The sequence below is a fragment of the Rana temporaria genome, chromosome 4 (assembly GCF_905171775.1).
Source record: "Rana temporaria chromosome 4, aRanTem1.1, whole genome shotgun sequence".
NCBI lineage: Eukaryota > Metazoa > Chordata > Amphibia > Anura > Ranidae > Rana > Rana temporaria.
Genome location: NC_053492.1, coordinates 340,725,416 through 340,751,950, shown reverse-complemented (window position 1 = coordinate 340,751,950; position 26,535 = coordinate 340,725,416). Strand labels below are relative to the sequence as shown.

Below are 26,535 nucleotides of genomic sequence, written 5' to 3'. Positions count from 1 at the left end.
AAATATGCACCCAAGATACGAAGGCGTAAGGAGACTTACGTCGGTCGTATCTTGCCAAAATTCAGGCGTATCTGATTTCCTGAATAAGCGCATAGATACGACAGCGCACATTTGGACTTACGACGGCGTATCTGGGGATACGTTGTCATAAGTCCTTTCTGAATCTGGCCCAATGTGTTTAGAAGGACACGTTCACCTTTACAGAAAAATCTGTCAGGAGAACTTACACAGGATACCCTTCCTTACCCCATCCCGCCAGTCTCACTGGGTCGCCGCCTCACAAGTACGGGTTTTGAAATCCCCGCAGCTTAATCTCCAAAAACGTACATTAGGATAATTTTAATTGGTCAGTGCCGTCACATGGGGTCCTGTCACTGCGGGCGAAGAGGAGAGAAAGCCATGGCGGATTTCAAATCCCTGGACCGGTACAGCGGCAATACAAGTTGTCAGTGCAGGGGGGGGGGGGGGTCATGTTGCTGGACTCCAGGTTAGTGGAACTGGGGGGGGGGTAATGGGGTCCAGTTCACCTTACATATTTTCTGTAAAGTTGAACATACACTTTAAGCTGATAACACACAAACAAATCTAATTTCTCCTGTCATTATTAAACACATATTAACTGCTTCCCGTCCATCCAGCAATGTACTGCAGACGTGCGGCCACCCCCCCCCGGCTCACGCTTTGATTTCACACAGCGGGAGCTTGTCAAAAAGTCCCAGCCAATGATTCACTCCTGTGACCGGTTAATCATCACAGCCCAGAGCTCTGTGTTGGTAAACACAGAGACATAGAGCTCTGTACAGAGGGAACGAACTGTCAGTTTCTCATCCCTGCAAAGAGAACCATTAGCTACATTTTTTTTTTTTTTTATAAATAAAACTAAGATTATAATACAGTATATATAATATAATATTATATATATATATATATATATATATATATATATATATATACACACACATACACACACACACACTATAGCTTGTAGGCGCTATATCTTTCTATCTTTCACGCAGACAATCAATATACACTTATTGGGATTTTTATCTAACACGTTTGGCAGAATACATTTTGGCCAAAATGTATGAAGAAATTTGATTTTTCAATTTTTCTTACTGGATATGTTTTAAGAAAATATTGTGTTTATTTTTTTTATTTTTTTTCAAAATTTGGGGGATTTTTTTGTTTATATCACAAAAAATAAAAAACACAGTGGTGATCAAATACCACCAAAAGAAAGCTATTTGTGAAAAAATAAAAATAAAATTATATATATATATATATATATATATATATATATATATATATATATATATATATATATATATATATATATATATATATATATATATATATATATATATATATATATATATATATATATATATATATATATATATATATATATATATATATATATATATAAATAAATGTTATTTGGATACAGCATTGCATGACGGCGTAATCACCACTTAAAGTAGTGCATTGCCAAATAGGAAAAAAATTGCCTGGTCTTGAAGTGGGTAAATCTTCCAGAGCTGAAGTGGTTAAACATTTACAATGCTGGAGGAAAAAGTAGGCAAACTCATAGACCAATTACTTCAACAAAAGAGAATTTGAGTCAGTAGTTTGGAGTCTAAATATTTAAATGAACTTGGAGGTGTGATTTAGAGATACTTTAATTGATAAAAGACACTCAGATATTTTAAGATTGATGTTCCTAAGAAGCAACGGCTGACATGAACTGTGTCTTTCAAAAAAGAGCTCTCTGAAGACATATACGATCTGTTGATCTGCAGAAGACTGGAAAGGGATACAAAGCAAGCTCAAAATTAGGGTTGTCCCGATACCGATACCAGTATCGGTATCGGGACCGATACCGAGTATTTGCGCTAGTACTCGTACTCGTGCAAATACTCCCGATACCAAAATAGAATACTTTATTTTATTTTTTTTTTTGTGAAATCGAGCGGTGCATAGAGGCAGGGCCGGATTAACCGTGGGGCTGATGGAGCTGCAGCTCCAGGCCCCCATCATAATATAGGCCCAAACTTAATTCTCTCACCACGGCCCGGCGGCCGGCCGACGACCGCTATATAATAAATCCACATGTCCAGTCAGCTGCAGTGCCATTGGATGGCACTGATAGGTGGCACTGGCATTGATTGAATGGCACTCATAAATGGATGGCACTGATAGGTGGCACTGGCATTGATTGGGTGGCACTGATGAGATGCACTAATAAGCTGCCTCCCTGCACTGATGCACTAATGGGCACTGATCTGCACTGATAGGTGGCACTGGCTAGCTGCACTTTTGGGCACTGGCACCGATGAGCTGCACTGATAGGTGGCACTGGCAGTGATCACTCCTTCAATGATATGTAGTTTTCCAGTACCGTATGCTAAAAAACAGCCCCACACCATGATGTACCAGTTCTTCATAATTCTAAAGAAAATATCCTTAGTCTGTATTGTGGTTTGAAAACGGTCACATGACATTTAAAAAAAGTATCGGTATTCGGTATCGGCGACTACTTGAAAAAAAGTATCGGTACTTGTACTCGGTCCTAAAAAAGTGGTATCGGGACAACCCTACTCAAAATGTTTAGTCTAGTCTAGTACTGTAGCTAGTCTCTCAAGAATTGGGTCCCTAGTCAAGAGGACTCCCGGGGGAAAAATTCAGAATCTTCACTAAGGTAAAAAGGAACCTACGAGTAACAGCTTAAAGGGGTTGTAAAGGAAAAAATGTTTTTCCCTAAATAGCTTCCTTTACCTTAGTGCAGTCCTCCTTCACTTACCTCATCCTTCGATTTTGCTTTTAAATGTCCTTATTTCTTCTGAGAAATGCTCACTTCCTGTTCTTCTATCTGTAACTCAACACCGTAATGCAAGGCTTTCTCCCTGGTGTGGAGAAAGCCTCTTGAGGGGTGAGCAGGAGTGTCAGGACACCCACTAACACACAGCTCCTTTCTCTATCTGCAAAGTAGAGAGTGTCCTGACCCTCCTGCTCGCCCCCTCCCTCCTCAAGAGGCTTTCTCCACACAGGGAGAAAGCCTCGCATTACGGTGTTGAGTTACAGACAGAAGAACAGGAAGTGAGGATTTCTCAGAAGAAATAAGGACATTTAAAAGCAAAATCGAAGGATGAGGTAAGGGAAAGAGAACTGCACTAAGGTAAAGGAAGCTATTTAGGGAATTTTGTTTGTTTCCCTTTACAACCCATTTAAGGCTTAAAGACATCACTGCAACTGGAAAACATCCTGTTCTTAAATCTTTGAACGGCAGGGTGCCGTTCACACCAGGCATCCTAATGTGTCTGGGCTGGAATGGTCAAAAATTCATCCCAAACGTTGTTCAAGTCTGATCCAAGGGGTTCACATACATTTTCTTACCACTGTAAAAGCAATGTAAATAAGCGTTTTGTTACCTTGTTTTAGCAATTGCATCTTCCAGAAAAAAACGTTCAACAGGAAAAGTATGACCTGAAATATACAGAATATTTTGGATAAAACATTCATAATACCTAGGATGTTGTTTTTTTAAAGAAAGGTCATAATGTTATTTATTTTACCACTTAAATAGTGCACAGTGGATAAATTATATTTTCTCCCATGCACAAGATCTTCCAGGCATTCTGGTGCTTTTATCACTATGCCTTTTTGTAAGACAACATTCCTATTTCCGGAATTGGGGAGGTATTCGGCTGCTATCGGTGCGGTTTTCCCCCCGCTAGCGGCCGAAAAGGGGTTAATACCGCTCAGCAATGCGCCTCTGTGAAGGCGCATTGCCAGTGGTATAGCCGCTTTCAATGGGAAGAAGCAGTGGAGGAGCAGTAAAACACACCGCTCCAAAGATGCGGCTAGCAGGACTTTTAGAGCGGTCCTGCTAGCACACGGCTCCTGTGTGATGGCCCTCGGGCTTTAACACTGGAGAAACAGCAGCCGCTGTTTCAGTTCGGTTTGCAGGCGCAATAGCACCTGCAAACCGCCCCAGTGTGAAAGGGGCCTTAATCAATAGGAAGTGATACAGAACATTTCTTAAATTAAACATTTATTAAACACAACAAGCCTCTATTCAATGCACTTGTATGTATAATTTAGATTTAAAAAAAAACTATGCATCTTAAAATATTAAATACACAAAAACAGGTAGTCAAAACGTTTGGACGAGAAAAAAAACAAAAAACTTTACTGTTTTTTTTTTTCTTTTTTTATTCATTAAAGTGTATTTTTTTTCCCCCCAAATTTTCATTTTCAAAGACCGCTGCGCAAATACTGTGTGACATAAAATATTGCAACAACGGCCATTTTATTCTCTAGGCCAGTGATGGCGAACCTTGGCACCCCAGATGTTTTGGAACTACATTTCCCATGATGCTCAACTACACTGCAGAGTGCATTAGCATCATGGGAAATGTAGTTCCAAAACATCTGGGGTGCCAAGATTCGCCATCACTGCTCTAGGCTCTCTGCTTTATATATATATATATATATATATATATATATATATATATATATATATATATACACACACACACACACACATATATATATATATTATACATATATATATATATATATATATATATATATATATACATACACAGAGGCGGACTGACAACTCATGGGGCCCCCGGGCAATAGAAGATTATGGGGCCCCCAAGCTTACAGATGGCCACCACGCCAGGAGGCAGTGCAGAGGCGGGGCAGCTAAAATCTCGGACATATCAGGGACAGATGTAAAAAAACACATATATAACACTGGTCCATTAAAAAAATTAAATAAATCAACGCTTGTTGGTCAGTACACCGGCAGAAGCGGCAATGGAAGATTATTGGCACAACAGATGAGTGGGATGGGTGCAATTAAAAATCTTAATTTTTGGTGTAAATGTGAAAAGTTAAAAGTAAAAGATCAATCTTTTAAAATGGTATTAATCCACCTAAGGTAAGTAAAGATACATCCTTTTGTGGAGAGGGCTTTTGCGCATGTAGTAAATGGAAGCATTGTATAATAAACCATTTTTTTTACATACAGTGCCTTGAAAAAGAATTCAAACTCCTTGAAATTTTCCACATTTTGTCAGGTTACAACCAAAAACGTAAATGTATTTTATTGGGAGTTTTTGTAATAGACCAACACAAAGTGGCACATAATTGTGAAGTGGGAAAAAAAATGATAAATGGTTTTTAACATTTTTTACAAAAAAATATCTGAAAAGTGTGGTGTGCATTTGTATTCAGACCCCCCTGAGTCAATACTTTGTAGAACCACCTTTCATTGCAATTACAGCTGCAAGTCTTTTTGGGTTGTCTCTACCAGCTTTGCACATCTAGAGAGTGACATCTTTGCCCATTCTTCTTTGCAAAATAGCTCAAGCTCTGTTAGGTTGAATGGAGAGCATCTCTGAACAGCAATTTTAAGTCTTGCCACAGATTCTCAATTGGATTTAGGTCTGGACTTTGACTCGTGTGACACATGTGTACTAATCTATTACAGTACAAATGCTGGTAAATTTGATTGAACTTTGAGATTATATATATATATATATATATATATATATATATATATATATATATATATATATATATATATATATATATATATATATATATATATATATATATATATATATATATAAAATATTCAGTAAGTCGCTCTCTGCAAGTATAGAAAAATACCTGTTTATCCTGCCAGAAGTCCAGAAAGCTTGTGTGTTTACCTCTGAGGTCTACAGGACACCTCCTCCCTATGTTAAGTAAATGAGGAGGGGTCTGTAGACCAAATCAGGTGCGCACAGACAGGGGTGGAAATGTTACTCTTTGTTACTCTTATATATATATATATATATATATATATTTATATTACAGCAAGTGAGCTTTTTCAATCTAGCATACAAAGCTGAGTCACTGATCGTTCTCAAGTTTAACCCTTTAAGTTTTCGAAACTATGGCTGTATTGTTTCAAATCATACCCACATTTCCCAGTAATCTTTAATTTCCCTAAAATGGCAAGTCTATATATAATGCAGTAATGTACGACCACGCCTTTAGAAAGACTTTTTTTACAATTTTCCGACCAAACAACAATTTTGCATGAAACTGATGCAATGCAACTGCATGCCAGATGTTTCTCTTGCAGTTCCGACACGATCCAATTGACTATAAAGAAAAAATTGACAGGTGGTGGCACCTGTCAACTTGACAAGCCGAGCTAAAGAGAGGCCGGACCAACAGTTTTTACCACCTGTCAAAATTAGGACATACAACACCTACCATTGCAAGGTGCATGAGAATAGCCAGTTGTCACAAACAAGTGATCTCTTACCTGGTATGTGAACAATGGGACACCCGTTGAAGTATTGTGAAAATAGCTCAGCATTCAAAGTGGCACTCATAAGCAAGATCTTCAGGTCAGGTCTCTTGCTCATAACATTTTTCAACACCAACAACAAGAAGTCACTGAATTAAAGAAAACAACAGTAAAATGTGGCTTCAAATTAATGTAGGCAAAAAAGCTAACCATAAACATTTTGTAGTATATATGATTACCTTTCCTCAGTTCTTTCATGAACTTCATCCACAATTATATGAGTGGCACCTTGCAAAGTACAGTCACCTTCTAGACGCCTCAGAAGAACACCAGTTGTACAGTACAGAAGTCTGGTGCCTAGAGACTTTATAAGCAGAAATAAAAGTGGTTAGTTATATTACTTATTATACAGGTGGGAGTGATTTACACCTTACAAAGCTTTCAAGCTAAAAATTTCAAATGCACAATTTCCCTGTTGGGTGAAGAGAGTTCTGCTAAAGGAAAAACTCAGTGTTTCAGTGCTAAATTCATTGGAGTGAAACATTAAGCAAAAATATAAAATTTGGGAGCAGGAAGGTTTTTCTTTTATTGCAGAACTAGGTATCTTCTGCAATATAGGATTCTAACCTTTCTCTTCACAAACTCTTTACACTGTACACTGAGCTAACTCACTTATTCATATAGAAACTTCCAATTCAATGCCAAAGAATCAGAACCGATATGGAACTGTAACGTGGTATCCATCCTTTGTTGTAAATCTCTTTATTTTCAGGTATAAAATGGATCTTTCAGTAATTTTACAAGTCTGCATAAATAAATTCTTGGCATATCAGTACTATGCAGAAAACCTCAAAAGCCGCACCATTAAAAGAGAAGTATGACCAAAGCTTTTTTGGCCATACTTCTCCTGTGGGTCACAGGAGTACACTTACTTTTGTTGTCTTGTGACCCAGAATCAGCTCACTGTGGACAGAACGGATCCAGGCTCTGGAAAGATCGACAATTTTGTCAGTATCCAACCAGCTCTCTGATTGACAGCTTTCTCCGCCTTTCCACCTTCAATACATGTACATCTGTTGAAATGTTTATATCCTGGGGGTACACATACAGCAAAAAGTGTCTGTCAAGCCCAAGGCTGGTGGACAATAGACTGCCATAAACCTCTGTAAAAGTCTTCTCAAACCAAGGCCCTTTATATCCAACTGAGAAGACCAGAAAGTTAGTGGCATGCTAAAGCTAGCCGTACACATATAGAATTTCTCTCATCAGTCAGTAAACTGAATGAGAGAAAAATCTCTTGATTTCCCCAATCCAGGTTAGACAGTGTAGATTGCGGAAATTCCACTGCTGGATATTGTATTCAGACAGCAATGGCTGGGCTTGGATACCCAAGCAGGGCCTGCATCTGAGGGGACATAGTCACTGTTCAGCTCACAATTTCTTAAAATGTACTTTTGTAGCAAGCTTTGCATGGCTAGCTTAAAGTGTTAGTTCACCTTTACAGAGAAAAATTTAAAGGTGAACACCATACACCCTCCCCACCCCCCTGTGTATGATTATCTCTCCTTGCCCTCACAGCCAGTCCAGGGATTTGAAATTCCTGTTCCCCCTCTTACCAGTGCAGGGCTTCTGAGAAGAACCTGAGCAATTCTGATTGATCAGCGCCTGTACAGTGAATCGCTCTGGTCTGGGAGAGAGAAGAGCTGGGATTTGAAATCCCTTTACCGCTGGACCAGTTGCGTGGGCATGAAGAGCTCAGCATCCCTGGAGCCAAGTACAACGGGGACTAGGGGGATGGGAAGGGAATATGGTGTTAGTTCACTTTTAAAGAAAAAAATTAAAAGGTGAACTAACGCTTTGCACTGCCTTAAGAAGAAATTCTGGCCAGCTCAGTAGATTGTTTTAAAAAAAGGTCTAGATTCTTTCCTAAATACACAAAATATACCTATATACTAATATTTATAGGTATAAAGTTAATCCAGGGAATATCTGATTGCCTCTTGGAGAATCAGGAAGGGATTTTTTCCCCCACTGGAGCAAACCGATTTTTTTTTGTTTGTTGCCTTCCTATAAATCAACTGTGGGTATAAGATTGTACAACAAAAAGATTAGGGGGACCTCAGATGAGGAAGCCCCAAATGAAAAGCTGCTACTTGGCAGCAAAAAGGGGCAATACTGAAGGCTGTTTAAAATTCAACAAAATGTATTGCACTCAAAAATTTACATAGTAAAATTATATCTCAGTTGTCCTAAGAAGTGAGAACATGTCTATATGGGTTTACAGTTAATCAGGTCCCACATAGGAATTGTGGGATGTGATACAGTGACGACAGACGCACAGACAGTGTAGACTATTACAAACAAATAACAGAAAGGTCCAGACGCCAGATGTCCATACACTAAGGGGTTGCCTGTGGTGAATACCGCCTTATGACTTTAAACAAAAAATAAAGAAAAAAAGGAAGGTCTCTAAATGAAAAAATATATAAACTAGGCAATCAATGAGTGTATGACACCCAAGAAGGAGCCTGCTGGGGGGACTAGTGGAAGGTGATTGATGGTCAGATCTCTGGTGTGGAGTCACCATCTACAGGTCAGTAATTAGGGCAAGGTTGTTAAGGGAATGGTTGTAGAGTCCTACACGGACAGTGGATTTTATGGATTTGTACGTGTCCCTGTGTGCACTATATTGATTGATAGTTCCTGGGGAATAAACAAGTCCCAGGATTTCAAGGTGAATGCATACACGTGTAGATTTCTTCTGATGAGTATATTCATCTATGTGCACACCAGGTATATTCAGATGTTTATCACTCAGGTATAGACTCATGTATATCAGTTGCTAGTAGTGCTTGTAGGTGCTGCTTCAAGTAATGGAACTAGAGTCCTACTTGATTATGCATCTAGTGTAGCAACTTCAAATAAACAAGTCAGCAGATATTTGTGATATTGTCTAGCAGGTTATGAGTGAGGTTTTTAACATGACTTGCAGCAAAGGAAACACTGTCCTATGTTACCAAATCCTGCAGTGTATGATCCTGACACCTTCCATTCCTACAGCCGCCAACGAGGATTCTGTGTCATATGTCTCCAGCTCATCGGAGCTCAATGTGAGGACATTTGATAAATATAGCAGCTGTAGGCAGTGGGTTCCTTTCTTGGCCGTGGGCTAGACCCAACTGGTTCAGTGTGAGTCGGTAGGCTCTACAGCCGGCTATCAGGCTTCTTTTCTCCGAGCACCCACTGGACGGGGATAGTGTAAGCGGCGTCACGTGACCGTGATGACGTCAACGCATTTTACAACTAGTGGCGTAGCTTTGTCTGGACTGGGAGCGGCTCACTCACACCTGACCCTTTTATCTTCTGTTGGGTGGTAGTAAAGCCGTACCTCTTCAAAGTTTTTAAAGTGAAAGGGACAAGTTTTGACATTCACAAATTCATTGTCAGAGATATGCTTTTCTGTTGGGCTCCATATATATTTCTCTTGATATAGATTTCATTAGGGCGGAGGTATGTATTCAGCAGGCTCCTATTATCACTTAGCACTTAGAGTGTGGATATAGCGGCACAAACATATATATTTATATAAGGCTGCACCAGGAATATTGCCCATTATATTTATTATTGGTGTGTTAATATGTGGAAAAAGAAGGGAAAAGAAAAAGGGAAGAGAGAAAGAGAAGAAAGGAAACGAAAAAGAAAAAGCACAAAAAAAAATAAAAGGGGGTGGGGGGAGGGGTATATGATTGTGTATATGGAGGTTTTCTATTTGTGTGTGTTTTCTCTATGGGTTGAACAGAAAACTTTAAACAAATATTCTTGACAGAATGTATATGCATAAGAAATTAACAAATGATTTGCTTCAATCACTATGGCAATTATGCTATTACAGGATAGCACTGGACACAATATTGTGCCTATAAATACTCATTATACTCTAAATATCTAAAAATAACCAAACGCTTGATGTTTAATTTTTATGATTATTGAAAGAAACTCAGCTATTCTATAAATTAGGGAAAATAAGTATTTTAATCCTAAATGTGCAATAGGTGTCTTTAGACCTGAGGGTTTACAAGTCAAAAGTTCAAAAGGTGATGTGTCATATGCAGATCAGAAATCTGATGTATTTGTTTAAATTGAGCCTCCATAAAAACTCTTAGGTCCCTTTTACACATGCAGACCGTCTTTAAAGATTTTCTTTGCCCCATTTCAGTAATCTGTAGTAGATGCGTCTTTCTTTCCGTCTGATACAGCATTTCATTATAACCGTTTGTTAATTATGTCCCAGCACTTTTATAGACATTGGAATCAAAATTAAATGCCCCGCATGTGCGCATCTAGGATGACCAGTGTAACAGACCTAACCAGGACTTGGGCTTTTGGAAAGGACTAGGGGCAAGCCTCTTACCCACTGACTATGGGCCCTGGCTTTTGGGGAAACACTGCTCTTTAGGAGGTGTGTGCATAGGGGATGCTTGAGGTGGTCTTGTTTAATTTGTGTTCATGTCTCAACACACAGACTCTGGGAGTCTACGCCCGGGATCCATGTTAAGGGCCTATGTGTCACATTTTTAGCAATGACTGCTCCACACTGTGGCACTCATAGCAGATTTTAATCTCATCAGCTCAAGCCACCGGTCTTTCACCCATTGTTAATTGTGCTAAATAACTCACCTATTGTCTGCTAGCAAACTACTGTGGGGATGTTGAACATACGACAATGTGTAGTGTACTTTGTGAGCTAGGTGCCGGCCAGTCTGACCTGGAATGAGATCTCTGATTAATCACAACATTGTCCAGGTGTCTAGTTGTTTAATTAATGGAATGTTTATAGTATATGTTGATTGTTGTTTAGCTATGGTAGCTATATTCCTGTGTACAGTTTATATTGTTAGGGCAATATGATCAGGAGGGGGGGGGGGGGGTGTACTCCTGTGGGGTATAATGTATGTGTCCGAGTTTTAATAAAGAGTAATTTCTTTGGTTTTTACCTCACATCTTGTCTGTGTGTGATGTTTGGGGTAAAAAGGGCAGGAAGTAGCTCTCGATCCACTCAAAACGGTTAGGAGGGCAGGAGGCTCTCTTTGGTGACCTAGTCGGGATGCCCAAGCAGTTCCGCCACAACCGGTACATAATAAAATTCTGTTGGCCAAATCAAACAATCAACGCAAACCAATTATTCTGACAAGGACCGATAATGTGGATGTGATAAAAAATACCCTTGGTATGTACGTTGGACAGCTGCATTAACAAGGCAGTTCGGGCAACGCCTTATTGCATTTTCGGACTAACGTAATCTATATTAATTTAAGCATTCCACCAACCTTGACACTTTCAAGTCTAATCTGATATCCCACAGAGATCCCGACTCTCTCCGCTCTCTCCTGGGCTACACGTTCGGCCACAGTGATGGCAGATATCCTGCGTGGCTGTGTACATACAATATTTGCCAGACAACTGGAAGATCCTTTTAATGAAGCATCCAAGATGAACTGTGGAATCTGTGTGGTTTTACCACATCTGTGATTAAGGAGTACAAAAAAAAACCACATATGATTTAACTTCTATAACTTCCAAAATTCTATATTCATTTCTAAATCTCATGTGCATTATCTGAATGAAAGAGAACCCCCTAAGGGTGTTAATGAAGTCCAACTTTTTTAATATAGTATTCTCTTACAGGGGACAAAATGCATGTAGTGCTTTGTCCTATCTTCTTTTATGTCATCTAAGCCTAACGATGTGGTTGAACAGGATGCTCCCCCGCTGTTTGACAATGCAGCAGGCAAAGAGATTAACCTGTATTGAGTGGCTGTGGTGTGTTTTTGAGATGAGTGCCGGTTAATGTGCTTTCTGACCTTTTATATAGAGGAGCTATGTAAACATTTTCAACTAACATAATACCTGGAAAAAAAATGCAGGAGGAACCGATCAGGAAGTCAGTATGGGAGCAGTCTTTGAGAATCAACTTTTGTAGAGGACATATTGAGCAACCCAGAATCTTTTTGGTCCTAACTTTCAATATGGGACTCACAAAACAAAAATTAATTCTATTTATACTGGTCTACCCACCCCATTATGCCAAAATCAAGATATCTCATGGATTATGCGATTTCTCCATTAGACTTCTTTCACACCGAGGCGCTTTACTGCTTCCCATTCATTTCAATGGATGCTTTCACACTGGGGCGGTACGCTGGTGGGGCAAAAAGTCCTGCAAGCAGCATCTTTGTAGAACTTTAAAAAGCGCATCAAAAATACCCTTGTCTATTGAAAAGAATAGGAAGCACTTCCAAAGTGCTGCAAAAGCGCAGCAAAATGGCTCTTTTTTCAAGGTCACGTTGTCAAGCGTCCTTAAAATAAGTGCACCGCTAACGACGCAAAAGCACAGCAAAAAAAAAAAAGCACCCAACGTTTTATGGGAAGTTTGTGAAAGCCTCAGTGTGAAAAGGCTTCAAACGACGACAACACCCAGTGCCCTCCCTGAAATTACTCAGCATATGACAAATTGTTCTCAATTCAGGCAATTATTTATCCCTGACAAAAATTTCTATGTGGATGAGTCACCGATGTGGGGTTAAACTCTACATGTTGTGTGGCAAAGCCATGGGGTACACCTATGCCTTTCTCATGTACAAAGGTAAGGGCATCTAGCTGCATCCCCCTGAATGCTCAGAGTACATCGGATCTGGCGGAAAAGTTGTTTGGGAACTTGCATATCCACTTCTTGGAAAGGGTTATTATCTATATGTTGATAATTACTACACCGGCTTGCCCCTTTTCCGTCATTTTCACCGGAAGAAGAAGACTCCAGCATGTGGGACCATGAGAGCCAATAGGAAGGGCTTTCAGCAATGGCTCATTAATGCAAGACTACAACAAGGATATTTGGCGACTTTGCGGAATGAGGAAATATTGGCTATCAGGTGGAGGGATGAACGAGACATATACATGCTCTCAATTCACAACACCACCTACGTGCAAATCCCCAGAAGAAACGGCCCAATCCAGAAACCACCGACACAAAAGAGAGTCAGAACTCCGAAACGGAGCTGTAGCAGGCTGGTACACCCGCGAAGCGCGTACCACGCCGAAAGTATGAAAGGCAACCACTGTAGGATGCGCCGGCCGAGGACAGAAGGATGGAAAAACAATGTCCTTATTCCTGCGAAAGGCTGAAACCACCTTCGGAAGAAGGGAAGGTCGCGGGTGCACCACCATCTAAACCTTATGGAAGATCAAGCATGGTGGCTTGCAAGACAAGACCGCCAACTCAGAAACCCCTCTAACAGAGGTAAAGGCCACTAAAGGGGCCACCTTCTGAGATAGTGTCAAGAGAGAATCTCTCTGATGTTACCACAAAGAAGGTTCCAGAAGAACCGAGAGCACCAGAGTCAAAACTCGTGGGGGGAGAGATGGGCCAAGAGGGGAAAGTATATGACAAACCCCCTGCACACAAAAAGGGGACCCACCAGGGAAAGGGCCGCAAAAAGGCCACTGAAAGAACACAGCCAAGGCTGAAATCTGTTTTTAGGTCCACTCCAAGCTGTAAAAACAGCAGAACCCTGGACACCGAGTGCGTCACTCCATCCCTTCGCACCAAGAGAAGTAGGCCTGCCAGGTGTGACGGTAGATCCTCCGGAAGAAGACTACCATGCCCTCAGCATTGTTGAGATGACCGAGTCTGACAGACCCCGGTCTCTTAAAGTCCGGGTTCCAATAGCCAAGTTGAGCAAGTCAGTTACTGTACAACAGGATGAAAACATGGGACCTTGAGACAGAGGTACCTCCCGCCCTGGCAACCACCAGGGTAGACGAACCAAGGACGCAGAGGCCAAGCTGGAGTGATTAAAAGCATCGGGATCTTTTAAGCCTCCACACTGTGGAGCAGCCAAGAAAGCACTACAATGGCGAATGGCAAAAAATTGCCGATACAGACCCCACAGGGCCACCAGCGCGACTGACGCGTCTGCACCATATCACCAGACCTGGCCACTAGCTTTGACACCCTTGCGGTGGAGACGAGCGGCCAGGTGATCTATGCCCTGTGAGGGTCACCTGCAAGGGAGCCCAGCACAAAGACCAGACACCCTGGTCCAGCATCTGGCGACTCCAGTGGCCTAGATAAACAAAATAATACCAAAAGGCTGGCGCTGCGCTGAATTAGATTGATGATTGAAATATGAATGATCTAAATAGGTGAGCTGCTAGCATTTAAAATTGTGCACAACAATCCAACAAAATATACAAAAACAAGAGGAAATGCAGTGCTAATCTGTGATAAATAAATAATTCATGTGATAAATAAAAATTCATAAATAATAATATATTGAAAGTTCATTCTGAGGTGCACATTAAGTCCAGAAAATAAAGGAAAATTCCCAAAACCGTGAAGAAGACAGAAAGCAGTGAGTGAACCAGCTTGTTTTCTCAGAAGAAGGCTGTTCGGGAAATTGCTGTAACAACTCCAAGGTGATGATGATAAAATAAGTCTCTGCAATACACCCGTGTGGAAAAATTGCCTGCTTACCAAAATAAAAGACTGTTTTACACCAGTCTTATGGAGCGTGTGGGAAATAAGGTCTTCCCGCTACCAATCCGCCTGGATGATCAGGGTGAGGCTCAGCAGGAGGTCCCGAATGTACCATAAACGATAAAGGAAGAAGGGATTCTCATAGCGTAAAACGTTTTTCAAAGAGAAAATTTAATAAAGGTTGCACTTACAATCATGTAGTGAATAACAGGCGAAGGAATTAGAAAACACTTCCACTCCAATGCTCCGATGCTCCTCGCTACTGGAACGAACACACCGCCGGCGTTCAGGACGGAACGCGATGACGTCACGGCGACCCGACGATCGTTTCGTCTCGAATGGACTTCAACGGGGGTTTGGCCGAATGTAGACGTCAGCGTGCACGGTGTTTAAGTAACCCACTGGTATACCTGAAGGTAGACTGAAGTCACTGCCGTGGCGTTGTCTGGCTGAAACCAGATCGGACGACCTTGCAACCTCCTCGACCACGAGGAGAAACATAGCCTGATCGCCTAAAATAGGACAAAGACCGGTAGACAGGGTCCACAGCACCTGGTGGATACAGGCGGTCACCCACCCAGGCCCTAGCCAGGCCCGACCCTGGGTAACTACCGAGGCCAGACGAGAGCGGGCACATACAGGGAGGTGTGGTCGCAGTTCCACACAAGTCCAGCGACTCAGACCCGATGGGACCCCCCAGGCCCACAACCCTTGAGGCTGGCATCCATCATAAATACCGACCACTGGAAGGAAGAAAAAAACTTCCCGGATCGTGGAGTCGGGGATCTCTGTCACCAACTCAGAAAGACTCTGACTAGGTGGCACACCGGAATCTGATGATTTCAGAGACAATCGATTTTTAACCCCTGGAAAAAACCGAGTGTGGAACTTGGCATACAGTACCGCCTCGAAGGTGGCTACCCACAGGCCCTGGACCCGCAGGTGCCCGGAGAGAAGACCGATTGCGTGATGCCAATACCTTCACCGCAGACTGAAGAGACTGCAATTTCTCCAGGGGAAGAAGGACCTTCGCCACTGAGGAGTCCGGATCAACCTTAGATACTCCAACGCTGAGTCGGAACCTAGCATCCCCAGGATTTGAACCCTGGGTCACACACATGGAAGGCGGGCTTGCTGCCACTGAGCTACACCTTCTGGTGTTTAACACCCACCCGAATCTTCGGAGGGTCCGAATGGGAATAACACATCCACTAGGTCTGAGACAGAAGTTGCTCTCAGAAAAAGGTTGTCCAAGTAGCCAACAAAGTAAAGCCTCGCTGTCCCAATAAGTTAGGATAAGTGCAAGGTCCTAGCTGGAAACCCATGGTGCTGACAGAGACCCTCTCTCACCATAAAGCACAGAAAGAACACTGTGACATGCGCAAAACGGGACATGCATGTATGCGTCCCTGATGTCTGAGGACGCCAGGACGTCCCCCGGATGGAGCGCAGAAACCAAACGAAAGGATTCCATGTGGAACTACCCAACGTTCACAAAGGTATTCAGGGCCTTAGGCCCCTAGAAAACCCCCCAGCCTCTCGTCCTGCAGGAAAAGTAAAATTACCCCACAGCTTAGCAAGTCCCACACTGCCCAAGGCAGACTTAGGCCCCGTACACACGATAGAATCCATCCGCTGAAAAATCTCAGCGGATCGGTTTCAGCGGATAGATTCTATGGTGTGTACATTCCTGCGGATATTTATCCGCGGAAATTTCCCGATTCCAGCAGATAAAAATTTGTAGACATGTCTACAAATCTATCCGCTTGAATCGATCCCAACGGATTAATCCGCTGGTCTGTACAGACTCACCGGATCAATCCGTCCGAAGGGATCCCCCGCATGCGTCGTAATGATTCGACGCATGCGTGGAATTCCTTATATGACAGCATCGCGCTCGTCGCCGCGTCATCATCGCGGCGACGGCGCGACACGTCATGGCGAGGGGATTTTGGCGCGGATTTCGATCCTATGGTGAGTAAACTCCATCGGATCCAAATCCGCTGAAATCCTCGAGAGGATTTATCCGCGGAAACGGTCCGCTGGACCGTATCTGCGGATAAATCCTCTCGTGTGTACTAGGCCCGACAGGCCGGGAGAGGAAGTCACGAGGAAAGAACTTTGTTCTGTGGATAGGAGGCAACCCTATCTAGTACTCAGAAGAGACCACCTCGCAGACCCACTGGTCGGAGAGCAGGAAGGTTTTACCGAATTGTGAACCTGCAAGCTGCCCCCCCACCTAGAGACAGGGAGGGAAGGCTACATACATTGGCAGGATTTGGGTGCCGGCGTGATCGCTTATGTACCCAGGGACGGATTAGACCCCCAGCTGGGCCTTTGATGGCCTGGGAGGGTTTCCCATAAATAACACACACACACACACATAGTGTGTATGAATTTTAAGTAGGTGTATGCACACACCCTTGAAGAAAACCGGAGTACCCAGAGGAAACCCACACAGGTACAGGGAGCGACAATGCAAGCTCCAGGCAGATTGGTGTCAGTGTCCGATTCGTGCCAGGTAATGGAGTTAACCACTACACCACCGTGTGCATAACCTATATGAGGCCCTGGACCAGCTGGTCCGCTAGCCTAATAACTTTGGGGGAGTCACGCTCCTCCGGCTGTCTGGTGCAAAATGCTCACTCCGTGAGTGACTGAGAGCCCAGAGTAGCGGCCACAATAGGCCGGCAGTCAGACCCCAGCATTGAAACATGGAAAGGGTCAATACTTCGGATCTGCTAACAGTCAGATCCATACAAGCGGGGGTCCCCGCAATAGGGAGAATGGTCACCTATACATGACACCCGGAGGGTCCACCACAAGAGAAGAAGCCCACCTCTTGAAAGGGCTCTCCTCAAAAGGGGCACTGAACTGCCCGGCGGTGAGGGACTACAAAAGCCCTCAGCGGCTTTTCTCATTCCACATCTAAGAAATTATCAAATAAGGGCACAGAAGGAAAAAACCTACACTGAGCGGTCCGAATTGTGAACCAAATAGGACCGAGCCCTCGGCGGAAATCCAGCTCCACTAACTTCAGCTGAAGAGAGTGCCGTACAGCAATGAGAAGCGCACCCATAATGCCTTATCCTGCACCGACCCAGGTATCTGGTCCACGGCTCCATTACAGAGCATTCCCCAGGGGATAACGGGGGCCGCAGTCCGCCCCCACCCTGGCACAAAAGTGTCCAGGACCAATAATAAAGCCTCTGTGGGAATCCCAGGTGCTAAAAACCTACGTTAGATCTACCGGTAACGGTATTTCTACGAGCCTTCCAGGACGGCACACCAGAGAGATAAGGGCTCCTCCCACAGGAAACACAATCAATTGACAAGTTTGTTATAAGTTCCCACCCCTCCCCTTGCTCCTCAGTATTTAATAAAGTAATCTTGAACTGGTTCACAAGGGGCACCCCATCGGTACTTACCATTTAGCATATAGCTTACCTTTCTTCACATAGGGTGGGTAGTAGGCCTGCCGTCCTGGAAGGCTCGTAGAAATACCGTTACCGGTAGATCTAACGTAGGTTTTCTCCTACGCCTTCCAGGACGGCACACCAGAGAGGATATGAAAGGACCTCAGGCCTACCTCAGGGTGGGACCACAGCTTGGAGGACCTTCCGACCGAAAGCCAGGTCTTGCTGTGACAACAATTCTACACGGTAGTGTTTCAGGAAGGTGTGATGACTTGACCAGGTAGCCGCAGTACGGATCTGGTCCCAGGAGGCACCTGCTCTCTCCGCCCAAGATGTCGCCAGAGATCTGGTTGAATGAGCTTTGATATTAAGTGGAGCTGGTTCTCCTGCACACTGATAAGCCTCTGTAATAGCTTCTCTAATCCATTTTGAGACTGATGGCCTTGAGGCCTGTAATCCCTTCCTGACCCCACCATAGAGGATTAGGAGATGGTTAGATTTCCTGAAACTTTTGGTTCTATCTAAATATATAAGAAGACATCTTCTTACATCCAAACAGTGGAACTTAAACTCCTTCTCGTTCTTTGGTTCTGAACAAAAGGACGGCAATATCATTTCTTGCGTCCTGTTGAGTAAGGATGCTACTTTAGGTAGGTATAAGGGATCTGCCCTAAGAGTGACCCTGTCTGGTTGCACCCTAAGAAAAGGCTCTTTCATAGACAGAGCTTGCAGATCTCCTACCCTCCTGGCTGTAGTAATAGCCAACAAAAAAGTTAATTTTAACGTAAGGAACCTAAGGGAAACTTTCTCTAAAGGTTCAAAAGGAGGCATAGATAATGACTCTAATACCCTAGTAAGGTCCCATGGTGGACAGAAGCTTTTAAGGACGGGGGACATTCTTTCCCTAGCTAGTAAGAATCTCTTAACTAGGTCGTCCTTCGCTAATCTTTTATCCAGGTACACCGAGAGGGCCGCTACCTGTACTCGCAGGGTGCTAACCTTAAGCCCAGCGTCCGCTCCATCCTGGAGAAAATCCAGGATAACGGGAACCGACTGGGAAGACTTTTGTCTTTTTCTACTCCAGGTCTGGAAGGTTCTCCATATCTTTGAGTAGATCTTCCTAGTGACCGGCTTTCTACTTGTAAGGAGAGTATCAATCACCTTTTCTGAACAACCTTTTTGTTTCAGAATCTGGCGCTCACTAACCAGGCTGTTAGCTGAAAGAACTCTGGTCTCGAGTGAAACACTGGACCTTGTCTGAGAAGATCTGTCCTGGCTGGGAGTCTCAGAGGCTCTGCTACTGACATGAACCTCAGGTTCGCAAACCATGTCCTCCTTGGCCACCATGGGGCAATAAGGAGGACCAGACCGGGGGACTTGCTGACTTTTTGGAGTACCCGCGGAATTAGCGCCAGGGGTGGGAAAGCGTAGGCCATTTTGAAATGCCAGTTCTGGGACAGCGCATCCAGGCCCTCTGAATCCCGTTCTACCGAGGCTGAGAAGTACCTGTTCACTTTCCTGTTCTTCCGGTTCGCGAACAGATCTATGTCTGGTTCGCCAAACTGAAGAACTAAGGCCTGAAAGACCTCGGGACTCAATTCCCATTCCCCCTGTCTTAGTTGTTGGCGACTGAGGAAGTCCGCTTCTATGTTGTCTGTCCCCTTTATATGTATGGCTGAGATGGAGGTGACATGCTTCTCTGCCCAACCCAGGATTTTTATGGTTAGTTCTAATAGGGGACCGGATCTGGTACCGCCTTGGTGATTCAGGTAGGCCACTACTGTAGCGTTGTCTGAGCTCACCTGGACCTCCCTGTCTGTGACATCTTGTTGGAAGGCCTTCAGAGCTTCTCCTACTGCTCTGAGCTCCCTGGTATTGGAAGATTGATGAGCCAGGAGGTAGCACCATCTTCCTTGGGCTTTTTTCTTTCCCAAGTGGGCACCCCACCCCCATGTGCTGGCATCCGTAGTCAATTTTACCGGATCCCATTGTGCCCAAGGTCGACCTTCCCTTAGGTTTTGGTGACTGGTCCACCACTCTAGGGATGAGAGGACCTGAGGGGTGAGTACAATCTCCTGATCCAGGGATTCCTTCTTCTTGTCCCAAGAGGACAGAAAGAAAAAATGGAGCATCCTTGCATGTAATTGGGACCAGACTACTGCTGGTATGGATGCCGACATTAAGCCTAGCACTCTCATAACTGACCTCCTGGGAAGTCTGGGGAATCTCACCAGATTCTCTGCTCCTGACACTAATTTTTTTATTTTTTCCTCTGGCAGGAAAAGCGTCTGGAGCCTGGAGTCTATAGTGTAGCCCAGGAAATTTTTTACCTGTTCTGGTATGAGGGAGGATTTCTCTAAATTGATAATCCAGCCTAGGCCTTCTAAAAACTCCATCACCCTGTTGGTATCCCTCTGAACCTGTGACTCTGTCTGACCGGAGATCAGTAGATCGTCCAGGTATGGTATAAGGCATATTCCTTGAAGATGTAGGAATGCTACTGCCTCTGCCAGAATTTTTGTAAAGATTCTGGGGCTGGAGGTTAGGCCGAAGGGTAGTGCCCTGAACTGCCAATGAAAGATTTCCTCCCCTACCACCACCGCAAACCTCAAAAAGGCCTGATGGTCCACGTGAATTGGCACGTGCAAATAGGCGTCCTTCAGGTCTATGGTTGTCATGTAGGTTTCCTTCATGAGGTTCTTTCTTACTGAGTAAATACTCTCCATGGAGAATTTCTTTTGTTCTAAAAATCCGTTTAGTTTTTTTAGGTTTACTATCAGGCGGAATTTTCCTGATGGTTTCTGAACCAAAAACACGTGGGAATAGAACCCCCGGTATTGCTGTTCTACTGGCACTGGTGTTATTACTAGTTGCTCTACCAATTCCTGAACCCCCTCCAAGAGGGCCCTTCTTTTTAGGGTATCCTTGGGGAGCTGCGTGAGGGTGATCATAGGGGGGGGAAAGGTGACAAATTCCAGGCGGAACCCATCCCTTATAAGCTTGTGTATGTGGGGACTGTCTGAAATATTTTCCCACTGTTGTACAAACTGGGACAGCCTCCCCCCTACCTTGACCTTGGCGTCACTTGGTCTGTTTAGCCTCAGCCTTGGCGGAGGGAAAGAGTAAGTTATTCTTTTTGTTCCCTTTGCCATAAAACCAGCGCCTATTGGGTTCTCTTTTATATTTCTGCTTGTTTTGCCCCTGGGGGCCTCGAAAAGTCTTCTTAAACCCATCTTTCTTAGGTTTCACAGGGAATTTCTTTCCCTTTTCTGAAGACCTAGCTAGGACATCATCCAATCCTTGGCCAAACAGAAGTGAACCCTGGAAAGGGAGTCCACACAGTTTTCCCTTTGATGTGACATCCCCATCCCAGGCTTTAACCCAGATAGCTCGCCTGGACGAGTTAATCAAGGCCGCTGTTTTGGCTGAAGCTTTGGCAGTTTCCAAAGCGGCATCAGCCAAGTATGCGACAGCTTTTCCTATCAAAGATAGAGACCCCAAGATTTCCTCTGACTCTGTAAACTGGCCGAGGTGTTCTGCCAGTTTCTCTACCCATAGGTCTGCATTCCTGGCTACACAGGTCGCAGCTAATGCTGGGGCCATAGAAGCTGTGTTAGCCTCCCATGCTTTTCTTAGGAGTGATTCGGCCCTGCGATCCATTAGATCTTTAATACTGCCAGCATCTTCAAATGAGAGGTCTGACTGTTTAGTGACCTGAGACAGGGCCGCATCCAGTTTTGGAAGTTTAAAGAAAGCTTCCCCAACTGATTGGGTGAACGGGTACTTCCGTTTCCAGGTTTTCTGAGTGGTTAGTCTCCTTTCTGGATATTTCCATTCTTGTAGGATTATTTCTTTTAGAGATTGGTGGAGAGGGAAGACTCTATCCTGTATTTCACTGAGTCCCCTATACACCTTATCCTGTGCAGAGGTCGTTTTAGGAACCTCTGGAATCTCTTCAGTGGCATAGATTGCCTGAAGGAGACTGTCCACGTCCTCTGCTGAGAAGAGGAATCTTTTCAATTTTCCTTCTTCCTGAGACATGACTGAGTCTCTATCCTCCTCACCCTCTGAGCTATGTCTAGTGACCTGGTTCATGACCTCACTTTCCTCTTCCTCCAGATCATGAGAAAAGACCTGAGAGGATAGGAAAGGGGTACTGGGTCCTGCAACTAGCCTTCCCTGAGAAATCAAAGTCTCTCTAGGGGCCGGTTCCTCTGTGCTAGGGCCTGTGGCCGCTTGTGTGGCTGTCTCCCTGAGAGCTCTAACCGTGGCCAACATTTCAGACTGCATTGACAAGAGAAAATCTTTCATCATAGCAGCTGCCTCCTTCCCAGCCAACTGGTTAATACATTTGTGGCAGAAGGGTTTGGTATAGGATTTTGGGAGTTTATCTTTACAGTTTCCACATTTTTTAGAGGAACTACCACTAGCAGATGCTGAGGATTGAGCAGAGGCCCCCTGGGTTTCACCGGGAGATTCTGTTAGAAAGGGAACATAATAAAAAACAACCATGTTATTTCTTCCCACTTCAGAGCTGCAGGCTGTACTAGGGAGAAAAGAGAGAGAGAACGAGGAAGGCAACCGTTACCAGCTGCATCCTGCGACTCAGGAACTCTCACTCTCCCCTTTTCTCCCTTTCCAGGAGGGACAGTACTCACCGACCCCCGATCTGGATTTGGTAGCCGCAGCGCTAGTCTTCCCTTCCTCTTCCATCATGAGGAGGTTGACTGGGTCCTTGGCTTGCCGGTACCTGTTCGCAGGGTTTATCCGCCGCCGACCCCACCGCTCCACGCTGCTCTCCACGCCGAGGCGTCACTTCCGGGTTGCCGTGTAGGGAACGCCCACTCTCCGGTGACGCGCTTCCTGTACCTCCGAACGAGGTCTGGAGCGCAATGCTCCTCTGCAAACCCCCCCAGGAAGAAGAGTTAGCAGCGTGGCGGATTTTTGTGCAGAGGGACGATGGCTTTTTCACCACAGCTCAGAGCGTCCATGCCTGTCTTTGTGGCGACCTGTGAGTGACCGAAGCCAACAGGTCAGTTCAGCTCTCCCCGGCCTCCCTGAACCTGCCTCAACAGGGGTACCCTTCGACTTCACCGTCTCCAGGTAATATAAAACAACAAACGTGCCGCTGTGTTCGGGAGAAACACAATCAAAATACTGAGGAGCAAGGGGAGGGGTGGGAACTTATAACAAACTTGTCAATTGATTGTGTTTCCTGTGGGAGGAGCCCTTATCTCTCTGGTGTGCCGTCCTGGAAGGCGTAGGAGAAAACCTGCTGCCATCGCCAGCATGTTGAGGAAGGACCCAGATACTGACTCTGTAGCTTAAGAACATTTACATAATGCATATAACATGTAGGTGCATGCAGCACCTGTCCTTACATATAAACTAAGATACACTGACTCCTTTATTTAAGTAAAACACTCACAGGGCCCAGTTCAGACTGAACAGAAAAAACCCACTACTCCTGCTGCGCTGACCGGGGGGGGGGGGGGTCCAGGGGACTTCCCACACCGGAGGAGACTGCTCAGCGCCGCTGTCCGTTTCCCGCACACCTCTGTGTGTGTGAGGAGAAAACCGTGAGGAAGCTGTAAGGTGCTGTGTGAGGAGAACGGCTCTGCGCGCCGTAGGAATCAACACTAAAGGCAGAGGACTCAGGCAAGATGGCCGCCGAGCGCAGCATATGGAGCCTCATGGCGCAGCTACAACAAAATGGCCGCCAATGGGATTTTCAATAGAAACGGAAAATCCACGAAAAAAAATTGCGCCAGCACTGCCAGAACGGTGGCAAACCACATAATTTCAAAAGGGGAAAGCCTAGAAAGACTGCCCAGCACCCCAAAACATCCAGAAAAGCGGACCCCCAGCAGTAAAATAAACATAGGCCAGGCGCACAGTCCCCTAAACAGGTGCTCCCCCCCCCCCCACAGCAATTGTAAAACAGCAGAGGAAAAAAAGGGAGCAGGGATAAGAGGATACCCAAACCCCAGGAATGCTCAGCCATACCAACCCCCCTAAGAGGGAGGGACTGTACTCACCCGTCCACGCGACGACTCACCAGCGCATTCCACGGTCTGCCCAGGTCTGTCCAGTCATGTGCAGACCTTGGAGAAAAGCTCACTGGCCACCCCAGGAGTCATGGGGCATGTCGTGGCAGACCCAGCCTCTTTGCAAAGGTGTGCTCACGCTCGCTGGCCGAACTGAGAAGACTACAAGGATCTATAATATCCAGCCTGTCTCAGCCGACAGTTGATAGAAGTCAAAAAGACAAAACAAAAATAAAATAAAGTAAAATCTTTTCCTCAGGGCGCTGGGCCCAAAGGGAGCCATACGTCCTTCTCCTTTGCTAGGCAGAACGAAACGGAGGCTGTATGCTGCAGTGAGGAAGGTTATGTCTGGAGGGACCGCCCCCTGGGCGAGACTGTTCAACTCTGTTAATGTAACATGTATTTAACCATTTAACATGTTTCTGCCTAGTCCTCTCCTGTAAACAGGGAACATAAACCACTTGTCAAGATTTAAGGAGCTGTGTCCGTCCATGGACGATAAGAGACATAATCTTTTATTGTTTAGACGGCAACACACTGATGACTTACCCAGTCATGCCACATATAACCAAGACTTGATATTTCTCCATTAGCCGCAGAATAGTGTCTTGTTGCTGCCACGCTGGCAGCTTCATCCTTTCTTGAAGCATAGCCTGATAAGTCCTGGATGCCTAGAAAAATCACAGATTTTTTTTTTTTACAAAGGGCGAACTTATAGGAGCAATTAACCAAGCAGTATTAAACTGTAATACTAAAACTGGTATTTCAGTTTTGAGTGGATGCCACTAAATGTACTCATTGACTAGATTCTAAGGCCCCATACACACGATAGAATCCATCCGCTGAAAAATCCCAGCGAATGGGTTTCAGCGGATAGATCCTATGGTGTGTACACTCCAGCGGATCTGTTTCCGCGGATATATCTCCCCTGGGATGGATTCCAGCAGATCGAATATTCGCTGACATGCTAAACAAATCCATCTGCTGGAATCCATCCCAACGGATGGATCCGCTGGTCTGTATAGACTCACCGGATCCATCCGTCCGAAGGGATCCCCCGCATGCGTCGTAATGATTCGACGCATGCGTGGAATTCCTTATATGACAGCGTCACGCACGTCGCCGCGTCATAATCGCGGTGACGGCGCGACACGTCATCGCCAGAGGATTTCGGCGCGGATTTCAATGCGATGGTGAGTACACTCCATCGCAGAGAAATCTGCTGAAATCCTCGAGAGGATTTATGCGCGGAAACGTTCCGCTGGAACGTATTCGCGGATAAATCCTCTCGTGTGTATGGGGCCTTACAGTTGATTACTCTAATGGCGAGATCTACTGGTGGCATTTCAGGCTCAGTCACTATTATGAAGATAAAAACAAGGAATTCTCTTTCCTCCTTATGTATTCTGCAAAATTAATATACCTTTTCTGTATATATCTTTTGGAGGCTGGATCTGGGAACTCAAACAGCAATCTTGATTCCAGATTCTCAAGAAAAATATGAAAATGATTGGCGATTTAACTTGCCAAAATCCACTCTGCAATCAATATAAATTATAGGTGTGGTAATTTGCAAATTATAACTTTTGTGAAAACACTTTTTAAACCAAAAGGTTCAAAACTTTGCAGCCTCAGTTTATAAAATGATTCCAAAATACCCCAGAAATGTCCTTACGCACACACACATTCCACATTACCAGCATACTTCTACAGGTGAATGCAAATGGAAATTAAAAACGTTCAGTTTACCCAATACTTTAGTCAAATGGCTGCAGCCAGATTTCAGTTGTGTCCTGCCCAGGCCATCCCCCCATGGATGTTGCGCCTGGCCCGCTGAGCTCCTCCCCGATCTCAGGCACTCAGCGGGAATGGTGTGGGCAACCTGTTGCCATGAACTCCTAAAGTGAAGAGTAAAGTCCGGACAGAAGTGACCGTGGCAGAGAACTGGGAAGAGGTGTCCTTTAGGTTCTGTAAGTTGCAAGGTGGGGCCTCCACAGTTTTTCCAGCACATCTGACGGAGGCTCCATTGGATTGAGATCTGAGTCTGCACCGCAAACCATTCTTGAATTCATCAAATCAAGTCACCTTCTTCCATTGCTCTGTGGTCCAGTTCTGATGTGTAGGTGCTTTTGACTGTGGAAACAGCAGATCAACCTGCAGCTACGTAGCCCCATACACAACACAGTGTTCTGACAACATTTTATTTAAAACCACATTAAAGGG

At 44.5% G+C, this 26,535-nt stretch overlaps 1 protein-coding gene across 1 annotated transcript in view; it reads right to left on the bottom strand.

Moving 5' to 3' along the window:
* The window catches only part of DHX57 (DExH-box helicase 57), a 208,133-nt gene that overhangs the window by 126,688 nt on the left and 54,910 nt on the right, over positions 1-26,535 (bottom strand). Inside the window, exons 7-11 of the mRNA XM_040350769.1 lie at positions 24,862-24,983; positions 11,641-11,836; positions 6,553-6,677; positions 6,329-6,462; positions 3,429-3,483 (exon numbers count right to left, since the gene is read on the bottom strand). Coding sequence (XP_040206703.1) covers positions 3,429-3,483; positions 6,329-6,462; positions 6,553-6,677; positions 11,641-11,836; positions 24,862-24,983 — 632 coding nt within the window. The remainder of the gene's footprint in view (positions 1-3,428; positions 3,484-6,328; positions 6,463-6,552; positions 6,678-11,640; positions 11,837-24,861; positions 24,984-26,535) is intronic.